The sequence below is a fragment of the Clytia hemisphaerica genome, unplaced genomic scaffold (assembly GCF_902728285.1).
Source record: "Clytia hemisphaerica strain Z4C2 unplaced genomic scaffold, Clytia hemisphaerica genome assembly, whole genome shotgun sequence".
Lineage (NCBI taxonomy): Eukaryota > Metazoa > Cnidaria > Hydrozoa > Leptothecata > Clytiidae > Clytia > Clytia hemisphaerica.
The window spans coordinates 442282-461497 of NW_027104248.1; the positions used below are offsets into that span (position 1 = coordinate 442282).

General features: G+C 35.5%; 1 protein-coding gene across 1 annotated transcript; it reads left to right on the forward strand.

Moving 5' to 3' along the window:
- The first annotated feature begins 1659 nt into the window (after window positions 1-1659).
- Window positions 1660-18271, forward strand: LOC136816443 (coiled-coil domain-containing protein 124-like). The gene is made up of 5 exons (XM_067072766.1): window positions 1660-1886; window positions 15430-15616; window positions 15917-16028; window positions 16772-16945; window positions 17524-18271. Exons 2-5 carry the CDS (start codon window positions 15452-15454, stop codon window positions 17754-17756), a joined length of 684 nt encoding a protein of 227 aa, XP_066928867.1. The 5' UTR covers window positions 1660-1886; window positions 15430-15451; the 3' UTR covers window positions 17757-18271.
- Window positions 18272-19216: the final 945 nt, after the last annotated feature.

Here is a 19216-nt window from a genome sequence, read left to right on the forward strand (position 1 = left end):
ATCTTTATTCGCCCGCACGAAAACGAGCTAGTCATTTTTTTCTCACGCGCTCAAGGGGAAAAGGAAAGTGATCGATATTCTTTGAAGAAAAAACGTCAGAAACAAACCCAAAGACCAAAAGATGTATTTTGTTGTTGAGAATCGATCCTGTGAAGATGAAAAAATTTCTGCTATGCGTTTTTTTCGGAACGCTGAAAAACTCTAATTTCGATCTTCCTTAAGGTAAAGAGGTAGCCTGGATATCCAAGCTCAAAATTTAAGAAAAAACAAAATTTACCTCAACATACAAAGTTCTTAAATTATAGAGCTTGGTCTCCCTAGAGAATGAAAGTGAAAACCCATGTTTCCTAGCCAACCCAGGGCAGCAAAACAGAAATTAATAAAAAGCAGTCTTACAAGATCTAAAACTATTAAAAACATCCAAAGATTACACCAAAGTCCATAAAAAAGTTTGCATGCATTATCATGACCAACCATGTTTTCTTGGAAAATGAACTTGCCTCTGTTTTCTTCTTTTTCATGTTTTCGTGTAACAGAAAGCCCTATCTTCACTAGCAGCTTGAGGACTATCCTATTTTTGCTTTAGAATTGCTCAACACCGTGTAGATTGGCCCTTACGGTTTTAGCGAAGTGAGCGCAAGCAAGCGGACTGCATTCTCTTAAAGAGAATGCAAATCGCTCTAGGGAGACCAGGCTGTAAATCAGAACATAAAATATCTAAAACTAGACTGTGAAATAATTTACAGCCTGGATATCCAGGCTAGTAAAGAGGTTGCGAGATTTGGGCTAGCGAGGCAAAAATCGCTAAAAAACTGGTAAAATCGTAATCCTCAAAAATCGAAGTTCCAGCCTCACTGCTGGAGATATATTGAAAAGTATAGACATGGGTAGTTCGCGTTCGTGTTTTGCGTTCCCAAACCAAACGCATGTGATCTCGATGGCCGAATTTCCTGCAATTCTAACCCTCTTGGCGACCAGGGCTTGGGTAGAATCACACAAACAAATCACTGTATTAATCGGATTAATGCACAGGGGAATAGGAATGGCCAAATACCATGTACCATGGTTTTTCTAATTTAACGCGTAGTCTAATTTAGTTACCCGACTTCACATCACGGTACTATTGTAAAGAAGCCACGGCCGACTTTTTCATTCCCATATTTTTGCAAATAATCCAAGCCAACCAAGGCAAAGATAAATCCCAGTCTGGAAAGGAGGGAAATGTTACGCCGGAGCTGCGCCAACTTAACAGGGAAAAGTTGAAGGCAGCAGATCTCAAAACTCAAATCTACGCCGGAGATATGCGGCGCACAATGTAATGTTAGGACATACCATAACTTATGTGAGTTGCAAACAGGTACATGATAAAAAAGGTAAATAATGTAGAGGACAAATATTACAAAATGTGAAAAAAAAGGAAAGGATACTTTCAAAACTTCCAAACTTTGTGGTTCTGTCATCTGTCTGACTTCTCGGGTTCGGGACTGCCGTGTTAGAAATGTTCTTACAGTGTATGAAATTTAGTCATGTCAACGCCTATCGCTCGAAATTCGAAGAATGGCGTGTTTCTGCGAGGGCGTATCCAGATGGAATGGGCGTGTAGTTTTCTGCTTTGTCAGCTATTTGTTGAAAACCAAACTTCTTTTTTTAATAATTATCACTTGCGGGACAGTCGGCTCATATTGAAATATACTTCAATTTTTGTGATATAGATATTATATCAACTTAAAGACGTGGACGTGAGTGTCTACCCACACTATATATCATACTGTCATATTGTGATACAGACTGAACTATCTGACATCGTCTTGCCGTCTCGCCTCCACAACAAGAAGACTGTTTTATTTTCTTATTTTCTCATCCAAAGAAATTAACCAAGCTGATTGGTAAGTTTGATTAAATGTTTATTTTCTTGCTTGCAGCTGCTAATATAGTTTACTTTTAAAAAGTGTTGAAACACATTCACCATTAAAATATCGTGGGAATCTAAACGTAAACTTTTTTGTTCTAGTTGTTCACACACTACACACACACACGTCTTTTTATACGTTTTTGTAAACGCTGTGAAGGTAAAACTAGCCTGCAGGGACAATTTCAGTCTGATTTATCAGGTTTTGGGGGCCTATCATAAACTAACCAGAACTTTCGCACACTGATAATTTCCGGATATGGTACGACGGACCCATCAGCAGTTCTAAGTTAAACTCCTAAATCAGGATTAGAAACTAGGCTAGACTTACCTCTTTTATCTTTCCCTTTACAACAATACAATGCTGTCAAGTTGACACAATACATTGACAAGTAATCCCTCTGAGAGAAGTTTATATCAAAATCTGCAACAAAAATAAAAGTGGTCTCTTCTACTGATTGCTTCCCAGTGCTCCTTCGCAGCTGTTCATCAGATTTCCACCAATGAAGTTGCCACATTTTAAACGACTCCTCTTTTTGGCATCCGTGGCCTCTCAGTGCTTTGCACGACAGGGGGCTGTAAAATCCCACCCTTCATATATTTGTTTCAATCTGTGATCTGTGGCTTAGGTTTTTTCTCATCTTCAATTTACTGAAGAAAGCCGGCATTTGATGCAAGAGTTAGATTGTCAACAAAGTGCCGTAAAAAATCATTGAATAAAAGAAGAACTTAAAATCTTAAATGTTTTCATTTTGAAAAATTGGTGCAAAAAAATTAAACATAGAATGTATGTTTAGTTTTTTGCACAAACCCCTGACTATGGGCGAGAACCCCGTTGCTAAGATGTTGGCTTGAAATCGAAAATGAAACCACTAAAAACGAAAGTAAAATTGGCCCACACTCCAAATCTCGTAATCTTGATATTACTTAGTACTATATTACTTTGTAGGTGTTTCGAACAAAGTGCTCAGGTAAAATTCTTGGTGAACCACGCCTCTATTTGATTAACCTGTCGAGGGAAAAAGAATCTCAGCAGATATTTTTCATGTCAAGTATTGAATTTGAATTAGCTCTCCTGCACCCAGTATATCCATGAATTTGGGGTTCATCCGGGATTGACTTTAAGTGAGTGCCAAGGGCATTTTTAAATTTTTCAGTTGAAGTGTTTTTTAAATTTCTTATGCTCTTTGGCATTGCATTGAATAGTTTTGCACCTTGTACAGAAAGAGTACAATCTCTAAGCTTGGATGTTTGATTCTTGGAGATAGACAGTTGGCACAACCAGCCGAGCCAGGGATTTTCGTAAGCTTTCATGCTGCTATTCACGTTAGGTACTATCCCTTCTAACACCTTCCAAACATAGATGATGCGATAGCGTTCCCTTCTTCTTTGAAGGGAATAGATTTTGGATTGCTTGAGACACTCCCAATAATTGTTTGAGGTGTTTTTTATCCTTCTTAGAAAGGATTTTTGAATGTATTCGAGTCTCTGAATGAGACCAACAGTATTTGGACTCAATAGAACGGAGCAATATTCTAAAATTGGTATCACCAACGATTTGTAGAGTGTAGTCATACATTCAAATGACCGCAATGAAAAAGTTTGCAGTATCCATGAAGTTAAAATTCTTGAAAGATGATGCAATCAACATGCTTATTGTTAAAGTAAAATCATTCTTTCCTGATATATGTCAGATATGCGATGAACAATATAGATTCAAACATGGAAGTCAACCATTTCTTTGCTGTGAAAGTTGTGGACAAGAAGTTCATTGTGAATGCTATAGTAAAATCCTTTCAGAATTTAAATTACTTGACGACAAAGGTTTGCCCAAGCCATTCTTTAAATCGATACCAGGATTCCACTATATCTGCCAGAGTTGTGAACTTAATGTTATCAACAAGAACTTCTCAAAAGCAGTAGCTCAAATTTCACTAAATACTCAAAGCAATGAACTCAAAAATACCAGAGAAGCCGAACAGCATTTAAATATTGGTACTGAGCATCCAAAGGAGAAGAAGGATATACCGTATTACTTCTTTTAAACACCGCCCTTCTTTTAAACGCCCCCTTGAATAAACGCCCCCCCCCCCCCCCTAAAAGGAAAATTATTTAACAAACGCCCCCTTCAAATGAACGCCCCCTCTAGAGGAGGGGCGTTTATTAGAAACTTGTAACTTAAATACTTTGATACAAGTTTTGATTAGGATTGAAAAGGAAGATTTTAGTCTTTTTTGTAACCAGATCAGTTTTGATGCAGTTATAGTCGCTGACCAAAAGAAATTTGCCCTGAAATCCTGGTATAGAACTAAAACAAAAGTAGATTTGCTTTAAACATTCGACGTTAGACTCAAATAATTTAATAAACGCCCCCTTCTTTTAAACGCCCCCTCGAATAAACGCCCCTCCTAAAATCGAAAGAATTAAATAAACGCCCCGGGCGTTTATTCAAAGTAATACGGTAATGTGCAAATATTATTTGAGAGGGGACTGTCAGTTTGGTATAAAAGGTAAAAAATGTCAGTACAAGCACCCCCAAGCTTGTAAAAAACTTTTGAGACATGGAAATAAAAAACCAAGGGGATGTAATGAAGGAAAAAACTGTAAATTTTTCCACCCAAGGATGTGTTACAACTCTATCAAATACAATAAATGTCTTGACAAATCGTGCAAATTTGTACATGTCAAGGGAACACTAACTGAGAATTCGTTAAAATACAGGAAGGATACAAATTTGAGAGACCCTGGCGAAATTCCTGATGCCAGTGATAAGGAGAGGGATTTTCTAATACTCATCCAAAATCTGAAAGACGAGATTTTACAGACAATGGACAAAAAGTTTGCAGAGATGAACAAAAATCAACCTCAACCACCACCAAGGCTTATGAATCAAGTCCCGAATTTCAACCAATGGTCAACTCAACCAATCTTTCAACACCACATGCACAACCAGCATATGATGCAAGCTTAGAATCATTCAAGCTACTCCACATTCAAGGACTAAAACCATTAACTGTCCAATCGTTTGTTCCATTTGTAAGTGATATTTTACATAAGAAAAATTCACTTTTCATCGCTCTAACTGAGACGTGGCTTGCTGATCACAAGGATGCAGAAGTTGAAATTAACGACTACTTCATAATTAGAGCTGATAGATCACGAACCAAAAAGAAATATGGTGGACACAGTGGAGGAGTAGCACTTTACATTAGAAATGACATCAGTTCAACCTTTAAACCAGTGTTGCAGTATTCAAACGGTGTGAATGAACTGCTAATTGTTCACTCCAAGAAATTAAACATATTGATATCTGTTATTTATCGACAACCAGATGACTCATCTCACGGTCATTCATCAACCTCGATAGAATTTTCTGAAATATTAAAAAAGATGAGAGATACTTTCAATACTTTTGCGGAAAATACCTTACCAGACATATTCTTGCTAGGAGATTTTAACCTTCCACATGCATCCTGGCCTTGTGGGAGTTCTACAAAAGGAGCTTCTAGTGATGAGAAGCAATGTTTATATCTGTTAAGTGAACTTGCAAATGAATTTACGTTACAACAGTGTATCCTTAAGGAAACACACAAAGATGGCAATATACTTGACTTAGTATGGACAAACAACCATGAATTAGTACATAGCTACTCATGCATCCCAACGAACCCAAACATAACGCACCATTCATCTGTAAATATTAAAATTCATAAAACTATAGAAGCAGTAACTGAAACAAACAACAGAATTCCAAGTAACTCATCATTTGAAAAATTCAATTTCTATCACGAAGAAATTGCCTGGGAATCTGTAAAAAATGAACTGTCTCAAATTGACTGGGACAATGAATTTTATGAATTAAAATCTGTAGAAAAATTTGAAAAACTGTTAAAAATATGCGAAAAAATCGTAGAAAAATTTGTTCCAATTAGGAAACCTTACAAAACGAACAAAAATAAAATAATTCTGAGAGAAAGGAGGATTCTAATGAGGAGGCGTTCTAAGCTAGAAAAAAGATTCATCTCGGCAAGAAACTGTTTTCAGATTAAAAAAATCAAAACCCAACTTGTTGACAATTACAAACCTCATACAGGAAGAGTACTACAACTGCAGAAAAGAAAGCTTGTGAGGCGATCAAACTAAATCCAAAATATTTCTTTTCTTATGCTAAAAGATATAGTAAGACCAAAGCTAGAATTGGTCCTTTTAATAGATAAAACAACAAACAATTATGTGTCTGACAGTAAAAAAATGGCAGACATTCTTCAAAAACAGTACCTATCAGTCTTCAGTACACCACTCGAAAACGCAAAATATAATGATAAAGACAGTGATTTTGTTTTGACTGATATTGATTTTACAAAAGAGGACTTTGTTGAGGAGATTGGAACAATATCCAAAAATGCAGCACCAGGACCTGATGGTTTTTCTGCTATCTTTCTCAAAAATTGTAGTCAAGAACTAGCAACTCCTTTTTGTTCAATCTGGAGAGAGTGTTTTGATAACGGGGAAACACCACATCTCTTCAAAGACAGTCATATCATTCCTATTTACAAAGGTGGGGACCAAGGTGAAGCCCAAAATTATCGGCCAGTGTCACTAACCTCGCACATAATGAAAACCTTTGAAAAGATTGTGCGAAAAAACATTGTTAATTATCTAGAAGAGAATAACATTTTTAATGACTCCCAACATGGCTTTCGACAAGGTAGATCTTGTTTGAGTCAACTCCTTGAACATTATGATACAATACTATCATACCTTGAGAGAGGTATTAAAATGTTGACACAATTTATTTGGACTTCAGTAAGGCATTCGACAAAGTTGATCATGCAATTTTGTTACACAAATTGTCTCAGCTCGGGATCAAAGGAAAGCTATTGCGATGGATTGAATCGTTTTTGAAAGGCAGAAAACAATCTGTTGTTGTAAATGGCTTCAAATCCGAAAGTGCCCCTGTCATATCAGGAGTACCTCAAGGAACAGTACTTGGGCCAATTTTGTTTCTTCTGATGATTTCTGATATTGATGATAATATCAGGTATTCAATCCTTGCAAGCTTTGCTGACGATACTAGGATGCTTAAAAAGAAATCCAAGGAATAATTGACACGTTCAAGTTGCAACATGATCTCAACATAGTTTATGATTGGACTGAGAACAATAACATGAAACTAAAATAGTTGTAAATTCGAACTTTTGAAATACGGGTTAGGGTTAGGGTTTCAAAGATACTGAATCAAAAAGTTTATCAACCTATTTCACTAACAACAAAACTGTAATTGAAAACGAAAACTCTGTCAAAGATCTTGGAGTGTGGATGAGTAGTGACTGCTCATTTACTGATCACATCAATAAAATGATAGCAAAAGCTAAGGACATTTCTAGTTGGATTTTGAGAACATTCAACAACAGAAGCAGTGATGTTACGATAACGTTATGGAAATCCTTAGTTCTCCCTCGCCTCGACTACTGTTCTCAGCTTTGTTCACCAAACAGCATCCACCAAATTGAACAGATTGAATCCGTACAAAAGAACTTCAATAAAATTCAATAAAATCAAAGGCCTTAGTGCTTTCGATTATTGGGAACAATTGAAAATGTTGAAAATGTATTCTCTACAAAGGAGGAGGGGGAGATACAGAATTATTTATATTTGGTCGATACTAGAGGGTATAGTACCAAATTTCAGCCACACTGAAGGAGATGGCACTGTAAAAGGTGGTGTCTCGTCTTCAACTACAAGCCGTCATGGTCGAAAATGCCAACTACGAACAATCGAACCAAGTAGCTTTCGCAAATTTATTTGTGAACCTCACACTACGTCGCGACAAACAAGATTGGCTGAATCAAATGCTCTTTTCGATCAAATTATACGTGTTGGGCTCAACGAGCTGGACAGATGAATATCATCAAATCAAACTGAAGTATACTGAAGTAATTATAGTGTTTTGTAGCTGCTCCGGAAAACTCTGGAAGTTTTTGTATTTGAGACAACAGGGATTTCCCGGAGAAATTTTAACTACCAAGGCTAGGATAAAAGTAGAATTATCTACAAGGTCAACATATGGGTTGACCAAGATCATAGAAACTTTTGCTTGTTTAAAATTTTATGTTATTTTCTAAATCCCTTCTGTATAGACCTTCTTTTGCACTCATAGCATGTCATGTTGAATAATTAAAATCTCCAGCATCAGAACAATGATGAGAAAAAATTAGTACACACGTATAATAATTATGCATTAGGGGGTAGTCATATGAGAAATTTGAAATGTCATTTTTTAAACTTTTTGTTATATCTTGTGAAGTAGTAAATATTTTTCAATGAAACTTTCCACAATTGTAGCACAACTATAAAGGATATGAAAAATTCTAAAAATAGCAAAGACGGGGGTAATATCGTCCAGGGGGTAAAAGCTATAAAAATATTGTGTCACCTTTTTAGGAAAAGCTAAGAAAGCTATTCAAAAATTTTTTTCTGGTGAAGGTTAATATTATGAAAGTCTCCAGAATGAGTGGAAAATTTTTTCAAAATTTCAAGCCAGGGGGTCTGGAACCTAAAATTTGTACTTTTTCAGTTTAAAAGTCAAAAAATGATTTTTTTGAAAAACTGCTTCATTCATCCTGAGGCTTACCATAATGGAAAACTACCCTGAAAATTTCAAGTCAATAGCTTTTTTCAGTCCTGAGAAAAGGCTGACAAGGTGCGCGAAAACCCCCTAAAACATGTTTTGAGAAAACGGCGCAGAAAGTTGAAAATAGAGGTTTTTCTCAATTTTTCTGCGATACATAGACCGTTTTACAAAATTTTTACTGTGGTTGACCAAAATGGATTGACACATAACTTTTAATGTTGAAAAGGTACTGGAAATACTAAAATAGTCCAAGTTTTTTGAAAAAATGGCCTTCCACGTGCTCCGGGAATCTCCAAGTATTTTGCGTCAACTCTGCGTACAACGCGTAAACATGGCTTTAAGTCAATAAAAGTGCATTTTCTCATCAAAAAACATATTGCCAACAAAATATATCATCCTTGTGCTCTCTCAAATCTGTTTATATCATTTACAGTTGAATTTCAGTGTTGATCTTAGGGAAACGTGTCTTCAGGTTGAACGTCAATCATGCATAGTTTTACTCAATTTTCCAGGATCGCCTCTGGCGCCATGAGTGCCATGATTCATCAAAGACTAGATTTCCACTGGATTTAAGACTCATAATGGATACATCATTGAATGTGTTTGGTTCCTTGCTTCAAACTTTATTCAAAGTCTATAGTCCATCACTTTGAAAAGTTTTTTTCGATGTACAAGTTTTACTGTTCGAAAACATCAGTTCGCAGAATCAAATTGTTGCTTTCACCCAAAATATAGGCTTCCAAAGCTTTCCCAGATGTGAGAAATGAAATGAAACATTCAATAATATCATAATTCAATCCAAAACAATACATAAGCTTAGTTTCCATGTCAAAAACACAGCTGACTGCCTCCAAAATGTGAATGTTTTTGAAAATACCACTTCTTTGGTTACCATCTTTAATTACGTCATATTAAGAAATCCTGGGGAAAAAAGGCGGTATTGACTTAGACGCCCAAAAAGGGCGTAAAAAGAGCTTTCATTTGGTATGTCATGATGCTATGTTTAGAGCAGCCATACGGAAATGAGGCCCTAGCAACGGATGCGATTTCCCGTTGCTAAGGAGAAAATTGTATATCAGGGCTCATAAGAAACCCAATATATCGGCAGATATTTATGCTACGGCCTTGAAATTTTCAGGGTATGTTCAGGAAGGATAAAGGATCCTAAAAAGCCCTAAATCCCGAAATTGATAAATTTTTCACCAATTTTCAAAATCTAGTATGACTACCCCCTTAAGGTGGCTATCTAACTATTGTTCTGTGCATGCCACCTGGCCGAATCATATTTTCCGCTGATTTTCTGGTGCAGAAAAGCAAAAAAATCTGGAAAAAGCAAATTGTTCGATTTCAACGTTTTTTTTCTAGCTCTTATGAGTGCAGAACAAACAAACACATATAAACAAAAAATAGCACTGGCCCTGAACAATGATTGCCTAATGTGTTATTGTTTTGTCTGGGGTTTTTAATTATTCAACATATGACTATAGTAAAACGTCTAAAAAATTTGATGGTAGTCGAAAAAAAGCTGAGGCCACAAAACCCTCTCTGAAAGTCAAACTTTACAATGAAACTCATGACCCTGGAAACTGAAGAACTGTTAAAGTTGATCTAATGTAAAGTTTGAATGGGCTCTTCCAGAAAAAATCCGTTCATGGGTGGTGGAGGATATTATATTATTTTCTTCATGAATTACCCCTGGACATTTTGATTTTTAACCCCCTGGACACAGGTTATACCCCTGGACAAACATCAAATCAACCCCATGGACACAAAAAATTACCCCTGGACATTGGAATTTACCCCCTGGAGATTGGAATTTTTTGGTATTTTTTCAATACCCCTGGACAATTCATCCTCCACCCCCCATGAACAGATTTTTTCTGGAAGAGCCCAATCTAACACCTTGCATAAATCACATTGTTTCATGAAAAACAATTTTCATAATTTTAGAAGCGATATTTCAAAACATAGGTACAGGAACAGACAGGAACAGCAATAACTTTATTGAAATTGTTTTATTTGTTTTTTTTACACCAAAATAATATACTTTTGAATAAAAAAACCACACTATCATAGCTGTTTTCCAAGGTAAAGGTGTCCCACAATGCCCTGCACAAGAATTTGAATGTTGAGATAAATATGGAACAGAGAAAACTGTTCTTAAACAGTCATTTCAAACTAAAATACTTCAACAATGATTTTTTAAATTTTGGTGCCCATAATAATAGTTCAAAATGTGTCAAAACACCAAGAGTTTATTTGCAAATATATAGGAATCAGTCTAAAAATCGCCTCCACAATTTCACTGTCAGAAGTGTCCCATTTTTACCCCAAGATGATGGAAAATTTAGGAAAAGTATGGGGCAAAAATGAGACACTGTCAATAATTGAAGGATACAAATGAATGGAAATGCCTTAGAATCTTGCGTTTGTTGCAAATCATTAAAATTATGTATATGCTGTAAATAGAGATGAAAGAATTATTAGTGCAGAGATTTCTGAAGGATATTTAACCAGAGAAAAAAAGTAAAAGCTTGATAAGCTTATGTGGCTTTAGTGAGATTTAGTTTTGTTATAGGAGTTAATTAGAACTAGACTTGAGCTAACCTAATGTAACCTATGAGTCATAAAAACCTACGCATGTGCAATATAAAATTAAAAGCTATGTATCTAAAAAATAAAAAACAATTTAAAATCTAGGTCATCAAAGTGAGATAGGGAAATTAAGCAAACGAGTTGTTTTGTTTACCAAGTATATAGCTAAGATAGGACTTCAAAGTTTATGTTTCATAATCAAAGAATTTAATGAAACGCAAAGTTCATGGGAAATGATGTGTATAAAGTTGTTTGATAAAGATTAACTAAATAAATATATAGTCATCTCTAATATTGTATGAATTACATGTAAAAGAAAATTTATTGATCTTATCTTTAAAATTTTTCAATTTATTCCTAAAGATGTCAAATTTTGATACATTGGTAAGTTCATTGGGCATTGCATTCCATATCTTGGAAGCTCTAACAACAAAAGTATTTTGATTTGTTGTTTTGAATTGTTTAGCAATTTTTACTTGATTGTCCCTCCGTTGAGGAGTAGATTTTGAGTTCAAAATACAAAACATATTTGATAGTTCTGAATCAATATTTCCTTAAAATATTTTGTGCATAAGACATAACAGTCTTCGTTTGTACAAATATTCAATACTCATCCATCATCCATGGGATCATTATCAGTAGTTGATACTCAGGTAAAAACAATACACCGTTTAACAGTCTCGCCATCTCCACCGTAGAGGTGGTAGGTAAAAATGCTCACTTTAGTACTGTGGAAGGTTAGAGAAATGTAAACATTGCCATTTTTTTTCTTTCCTTTAAAGAGAATGTTTTAGATATTTGAACATGATATTAATGACAATTTTATGTATCTCTCCTGAAAATTTCACAAAAATTCATCTAGAGGAAAAGAAGTTACGATTAAAAGGAGTTCTTTACCTACCATTTCTCTGCTGGGTTTTCTTATGAGAACTGGATGTTTACCTACCATTTTTTACGGGGGAGAGTGAAGTTTCCCGTGGTTGCCAAAATCAAAACAATGGAAAATTGTTCATACGCGTGCGCAGTCGACACTGTTAAACGGTGTATTAGGGCTATTTGATTACACTTACTTTGGCAGAGAATATATAGAAAGAAATTACATGATATGTAGCATTAATTTTCTCAGAAATAGTCAAAATTGTTCCGTAATGAGGCCCCCCCAGCGGCACCCCTAATCACGCCATCACGCAAAAAAATTTTCTCCATCACGCATCACGAAAATCGCTAAAATTTGTCATCACGCAAAAAAGTAGCAAAAAATTGCCCAAATCACGCATCACGCCTCAAATTTTTGCCCTATCACGCATCACGCCAAAATCTTGATCACGCCATCACGCCAAAAAGAATCTCTAATCACACCATCACGCAAGAAAAAAGTCCCAATCACACCATCACGCAAACCGCTGGGGGGGCCTCAGTAATTACCCCCAGTTTTCTATAATTTGAAGTTTGAACAAGTTGTTTTTAGTATTTTTATTCTTTTATTCTCTTACAAATTTTTTCTCTGAAGATACCCATTAAAAGTATTAAACTTAAAAATGATAGTAAGAAACCTTATTTTCTACTATAATCCTTATTATCTAAAATCTAAAACGTAAGAAACAAAATAATAATAGCACAGTCCTGCCAATTGGCCGCGGCACGAGGCAAATGCCGCGGTAAAAGCTGCCGTAAATTTGATTATTCCTTGTTTGCCGTGGCAAAGTTTTGCCGCGGTAAATTTTCTGACAATGTTAATAAAATCAAAGAAACTTCAAAAGTGCCAAATCGTTTAAGGTCTTTGTTTTCTGATCATATAGGAGACGTCTAGTACTTTGGATGACATAGGCTGTATAGGAGTTTCCCAAGTCAAAATTCAATAAACAAAAAAATGCCGCGGCAAAATGCTGTTTTGCCGAGGCAAATTTGATAAAGAGCATTTTGCCGCAGCAAAAAAAGCTGAATTGCCAGGGCTGTAGCAGAATATAGAAATTATGGGTGTTATCACATTTTACGGCGGTAAAAATGGTTTATGATGATTTCCATCGTACATCCCACAATAGATCTACTGGATACACTGTTTGATTTATAGCAGTGTTAAGAGGCATTGTTTGAAATTCCAAGAGGTCAATTTTCGTTTATTAAAAGGGGCTCAGCAGTTAACGTGTTATTAATAACGATCCTGATGTCTATCTTTGGTGCTACGAAAGATGGTAACTTTTGACTCTTGCTTGTATCTCTAACTGTGATGTGCCACGTTAGACCTATTTTCCCATTTGGATTGTAGGTGTAACTTGATAGGTCCAAGATTTGCATCAATGTTTGGTATACTGTTTCCTGTTGCCAACAGATGTTTCTTGTCCTTCTTCAAGGACATGAGGATACTATGTCTCAATTCCTGTAATCGAAAACAAACCCAATACATACAATGATTAAAAATGCTGTACACGTAATAATAAAAAAAGAGAAGAAAGCCTGGACTGAAAATAGTCAAAGATCAAGACAATAGCTTCACTAATGACTCTGGTCGCCAGGGGAGAACTAGCACAGATTTTTGTGCTTCTATTTTGAATGGTTTAGAAATCTTGATAAAGCAATTATTTTATGTGTAATGACTTTTGGGGATTCTTTATATCATCTTAAGTCTTTTGATGACTAAAAGAGATTGTTTTTATACTAAAGCCTGGTTTACATGCAAAAAAATTCAGTTTTTTCAATCATTTGAGTTTTGTGTGTTTGATGATTTGCGCTCACTCCCCCACTCTTCAATCATCGTTTTTAGTAATGTAATGTCTTCTTTTGAAAACCAACTTTCGATTTGGGATAAAAAACGGCAATAGAACGACTTCATTTGTTTGAAGAAATAATGAAATTGCTCAAACATTGTTCCAAACATTTTTTAGGATTTTTGTGTTGAAAGGATACAATTTTTGACCCTGCAAACCGTCTAACATAGATTTCAATTGTAAAACGTCTCAATGTTTGAAAAACAATGTTTTACAGTTTGCTCGGAGTTTATGTAAACAAATTGCTTTTTCTTCGCACCTGGTAACTCAAAGTCTTACATTGCTCCATCTTTATTTCTGTTCTAAAAATATCTTAAAACGTCCTAAATGAATCTGACAGAGTACAAAATTTTGGCCAAATATATCTAGCATCCTAGTATATAGTATAATAGTAAACAGTACTGGTAGTACTTGATTTTTGTCCCAAACTGCAGAATGGTACACAAATAGTAAACAGACAATTTGAAGTTTGACCCTAAAACCCCATGTATATTACACAGATGCTAAGAAAATTTGGTGGATTTGGCAGATTTAGCCAAAATCCGCCAAATTAAGTTCCCGCCAAAATTTATTTTTTCCTCCATCCGCCAAATTAAATTCCCGCCAAATTTAATTTATTTCACGCATTCCCCAAAATTCATGCTATTTCAAGCCTTAAAACAGGTTTTTTTGCTTATTTAATAACCTTTTTGGCCAAAAATATCCTGCAACCGCCAAATTAAATTCCCGTCAAATTTAATTTATCCAGCTACTCTTAGGTTCCAAATAAACGGGGGGGGGGGGGGGGGTTCGAATAAACGGGGGGGGGGTTGGAAAATTTTCTAGATTTTAATAAACGGGGGCGACCTAATTGCCGGGGGGGTTGGAAATTGTACTTCTGAAACCCAAAAATAAGGTAAAAATAGGCTAAAATCAGGCTATTTAGAGCAAAGTAAGGGGCCTTCTCTTTGACAGCTGAAAATATTCTTAGAGATTAATAAACGGGGGGGTCCTAATAAGGTCTGGGGGGGTTGGAAAATTTTCGAAAAATTAACAAGCGGGGGGGCCCGTTTATTTGGAACCTAAGAGTATCCGCCAAATTAAATTCCCTCTGAAAAAACTTTTTCAGCCATCCGCCAAATTAAATTCCCACCAAAATTTCTTCCTTTTAAAGGTAATACGAATTTAGACCCTAACAACCCCTGTATAGTACAAAAATACCAAGCAGCAAATCTGAATTTTGACCCTAACACCCCCTCTGTATATTACACAAATACCAAACAGCAAAATTTTTTTCAAAACACCTGCCCACCCGCTTTTTTGTACATAGACCCCCCTGGGTAAAATTGAAAGCTCAGCATTAGGTACAAAGTCCAATATAAAGGTTGTTCTGCATATTTTGTCTTAAGCAGGTTTAGAGCCATGCTTTGAAAATGAAAAGAAGAATTTACCGCGCAAGTGACATCATGTGCTCAATCTTGTTGCTGCTAATTTTTTCCTCTTCATGTGCTATTTTACTTTATTAATTATCTTTCATTTTATTATAGGACATCTCTTGCACACCAAACTATGCCAAAGAAAAATTCATCCTGGGGTCAAAATTCTAAAGCTGTTGAAGCTCGTGAACGAAAAGCAAACGAGAAAAGAGAAGAGCAAACCAAAAAGCAAAAGGCTGTTGATGATGCATATTGGAAGGATGATAATAAATTGGACGGTCGTAAAAAAGAACGAAAGGTATGGTGGAACTTAGTTTCTGGCCTCTTAATGTTGCAGACTATTTGATTGATCTCAAGAATCAACGATTACTGAACACAGAAACATCAATCAAACATCAAAGTACCTTTTTCAAGTCCTTAGTAAAATATTGAACCCATATTCTTGTATGTAAATAACATTGTCTGAGGAAAATTTAAAAATTAGTATCTTAGAGATAAGTTTCCAGAGGTCATTGCCATTGGGACCATCCATATAGTAGAGGGTGGTAACTGGCATCCCCGGTAGGTTGTTTTTATCATAACATCTTTTATAATACAGGACAATGCAGAGCAAAAAAAGCAAGATGCTTTGAAAAGAAGGGAAGAAGCCAAAAAGCTTTTGGAAGCTGAAGAGTCCAAGTTGGGTGGTACCAGTAAAAAGATTCCTTCAGGTCAGTCTCAATTTTCTTTCCCCTTCAATGGGCCATTTGATTTTATATCCATACAGGCAGGGGGCTGGACGAACATTTCCAGAGAGTAACCCGAGAAAAATTTCCAGAGGGTGTTTTTCATTTTTCAAAGGAGGTAAAAAGTTGTTTTAAAATTTCCAGGGGGTAAAACACTGATTTTAGTCCACCCTCACCTTAATGTATGAGAAGAATATTTCCATGGTTTTTTTTCCAAATTTTGCCATTTTCCAACCCCTGTATGGTTTTTAAAATGGAACAGTCCAATTCATACTATGTTTGTGATTCAAAGTAAATATTTGATAGGAATTTGATATGAGCCTTCACGAGTTGTAACTTTCCTTTTTTATTTCGATTTTGTATCTTTAGCTGAATAATACATGTTTTTTTCTTTTATAAGCATAACGTTTATAGGCATATGCAGACTCAGTTTTTGGTACCTAAACAATGACTCTATTATTGTTTGAGAACAATAGAATGCCGCTAAGCATAATGCGAGCCTGATATAGGGATAGACACTTGCTTGTAAAAAAAACATGTAGTATTTTTAAAATTATTGTCATTTTTTAAATTAATGCCATTCTTAAACAATTTCATAATTGAAATGAAACAATGCTGATCACACTTGAAAGAAACAAGAAACGTAGATTCCTGTAAAACGGTGTAACATGTTATGGAGGTAGCAGGGGCGGTTAGGAATCGTGATCTACGTATTTTTCAAATAATAGGTGCAACCAAAAAGGTGACTCAATCTGAAATTGACAAGGTCAAGGAAAAGGAGAAACGACAACAAGAATTGTTGGCACAAGAAAAAGAAAAGGAACAAAAAAAACTGAGTGAAAACCCCGAAATGGAAGAGGAAAACCCTAACATCAAGATGGCCCAAATGTTAGCTGCTGAAGGTAAATTTTTGCGAAAAAAAATCTTTCGGATTAGTCTTGAACTCTCACAAGGATCAAGCAATAGGAATATAAAGTACAGAGTTAGAAATAAGGGCATTCATGTTTTGAACAACACTTCGATAAAAAATGATACTTTCAAAATGATGTCACACCCTGGGGGAATTGGGTGCGGGGACATGTTGCTGAGCAGGGTCCCTTTTTTTAGACTCTGAAGATATCTTACAGGGTCCCAAATTTACTAATTTTTCGGATGTGTATCTGACAGGGTCGACTTTTGGTTATTCTGGACAATTTTCAGGGTTGAAATTAGAAAATCTTTCTATTTTTTGTCTTTTTTGGAAGAGAAAAAAGTATAAAATCTTAGAGAAACAAGAGTGCTACTTTGAGAAACCGGCAAAGTATCATTGTTAATAAACAAACGCTTTGCTTGACGCTAAGCAATTAACGGTCAAAGTTAATTGGGCACTCCAAGGAAAGGATTGGCGCCCTTTCCTACCCTCTGATAGACAGCTTTATGAAAAGGGAGCCTTCGTTTGCTACTTACTTTTACTTTACTATTATGGTTCTTCTAATCTTAGGAGCGGTTGAAGCGCGTAGTATGAATGATGCTATTGGTGTACTCAGTATCAGTGACAAAGATGCAGTTGACCGACATCCAGAAAAACGTATGAAAGCTGCATATTTAGAATTTGAGGAAAGAGAATTACCTAGATTGAAGGCTGAATATTCGAACATGAGACTTTCGCAGTTGAAACAAATGTTAAGAAAAGAATGGCAAAAATCTCCAGATAATCCAATGAATCAAAGGTGATGAAAATGTCGTTTTAATGTTGCTTTATCGATGGTTTTTTGGTTGGACTGTGCTATGGCAATGTCACAAAAAGGTCTTCTTTTTGCTAACGATCTGCTTTTGACCTTTTTGGTTCACTTTCATTGAGTACGAAGTAAAACGATTTGATTTTGTTTTTGTTCGATATACTAATGGAAGTAAATACCTGGTTAGGATGGCGGCTGACTTTTGAGATTTTTCGTAGCTGAACCAGACCAATCACTAAAGACGAGGTAAGAGAAACACAATTTACCATGTTCTATTTGGATAGTGTTTTGAATAAGCTACCGGACAAAGCCACACCTCTAGCTGAAATGTTCGAGGTTGAAAATTATTGAAGTGAAAACGTCGAAGACCACAATGTAAAATAGCAGGACTGCTTGGTCGTTGTGTTTTGTTTTAGTTCCTAAAATTATTTTTTTGTAGAAATAGAACCTTGAATTGAAAATTTAAATATTAATATTAAGAAAAAAAAAACATTTTGAAGCTAAAATTTAGATTTGTTAGAATGCCGTTCTCGTTTTCAGTGTTTTAAGGCCAGGTCACATGGAACAAAAACATTCCCATTGCTTGTTCAAGTGCTTATTAATTCATAAACACACAATAAGAAAAAAGTGTTATGGCGATCTTCATAGGCTCAACAAACAAATAACTGTTTGTAAATAAGTGATTAATATAATACCGCCTTTTGAGGGACATAAGTCATTAAATAAATCTAAAGCTTTTCACTGTTAAATTCTCAAGTGATCTAATTGATTCACCGTTTCATTACCTCCTGATCTTCTTTGATAATATAATGATTTATGGGTAATTATAGAATATGACGGGGGTCATAAAAATACATGTGTTTACAAGTACTTTAACTAGCCTTGTTTGATAGTGTACACCTTATGCATTTTGAAAACGTAATTTGCTAACAAGGCTGACAGCGTGAGGACGAATGAAGAGAATGGCATTTTCAATGGCTTTTTCTGCAACTTTTTTCATCGTTTTGAGTCTTCTTCTGTTTATGGCGGACCATGTGAAAGCAAGGCGTAAGTATTTCATTCGTTGCAATGTATCCTTTGGTTAACTTGCTTTAATAAACTAAACTACTTTCTTTGTATTTATGCTACAGTTAAACCTGTAATTTTTCTGCCTAGAACTCCGGCACAAAAGACGTTATATATAGAACAGATGACTTTTTATTACCGTGAGCGTACAATCAAGGGATTCGCTCATCGAATACCTAAATGTGCAGGAATAGTTATTAAAAAAATCAAAGAGAATATGAAGGCCCCGCGCTTTAAAACATGTTTTTATCTTCTCTTTGTATAATTAATAAATATCAACTTCCTAAAACTTTGTCAAGATTTGTATGGCCAGGACCAAATTTTGTCTGCTGATAGTTTTGACAAAATTTGGTTTCGTGTTTCTGATCGGGTCCATTTTTCGAACTCCAG

Bases quoted from the DNA above. Each gene is read 5' to 3' on its own strand.
- LOC136816443 (XM_067072766.1), top strand. From the start codon at position 15,452: ATGCCAAAGAAAAATTCATCCTGGGGTCAAAATTCTAAAGCTGTTGAA. The intron at 15,617-15,916 runs GTATGGTGGAAC...TTTATAATACAG, and splicing joins GTCGTAAAAAAGAACGAAAG to GACAATGCAGAGCAAAAAAA. The intron at 16,946-17,523 runs GTAAATTTTTGC...TTCTAATCTTAG, and splicing joins CCAAATGTTAGCTGCTGAAG to GAGCGGTTGAAGCGCGTAGT.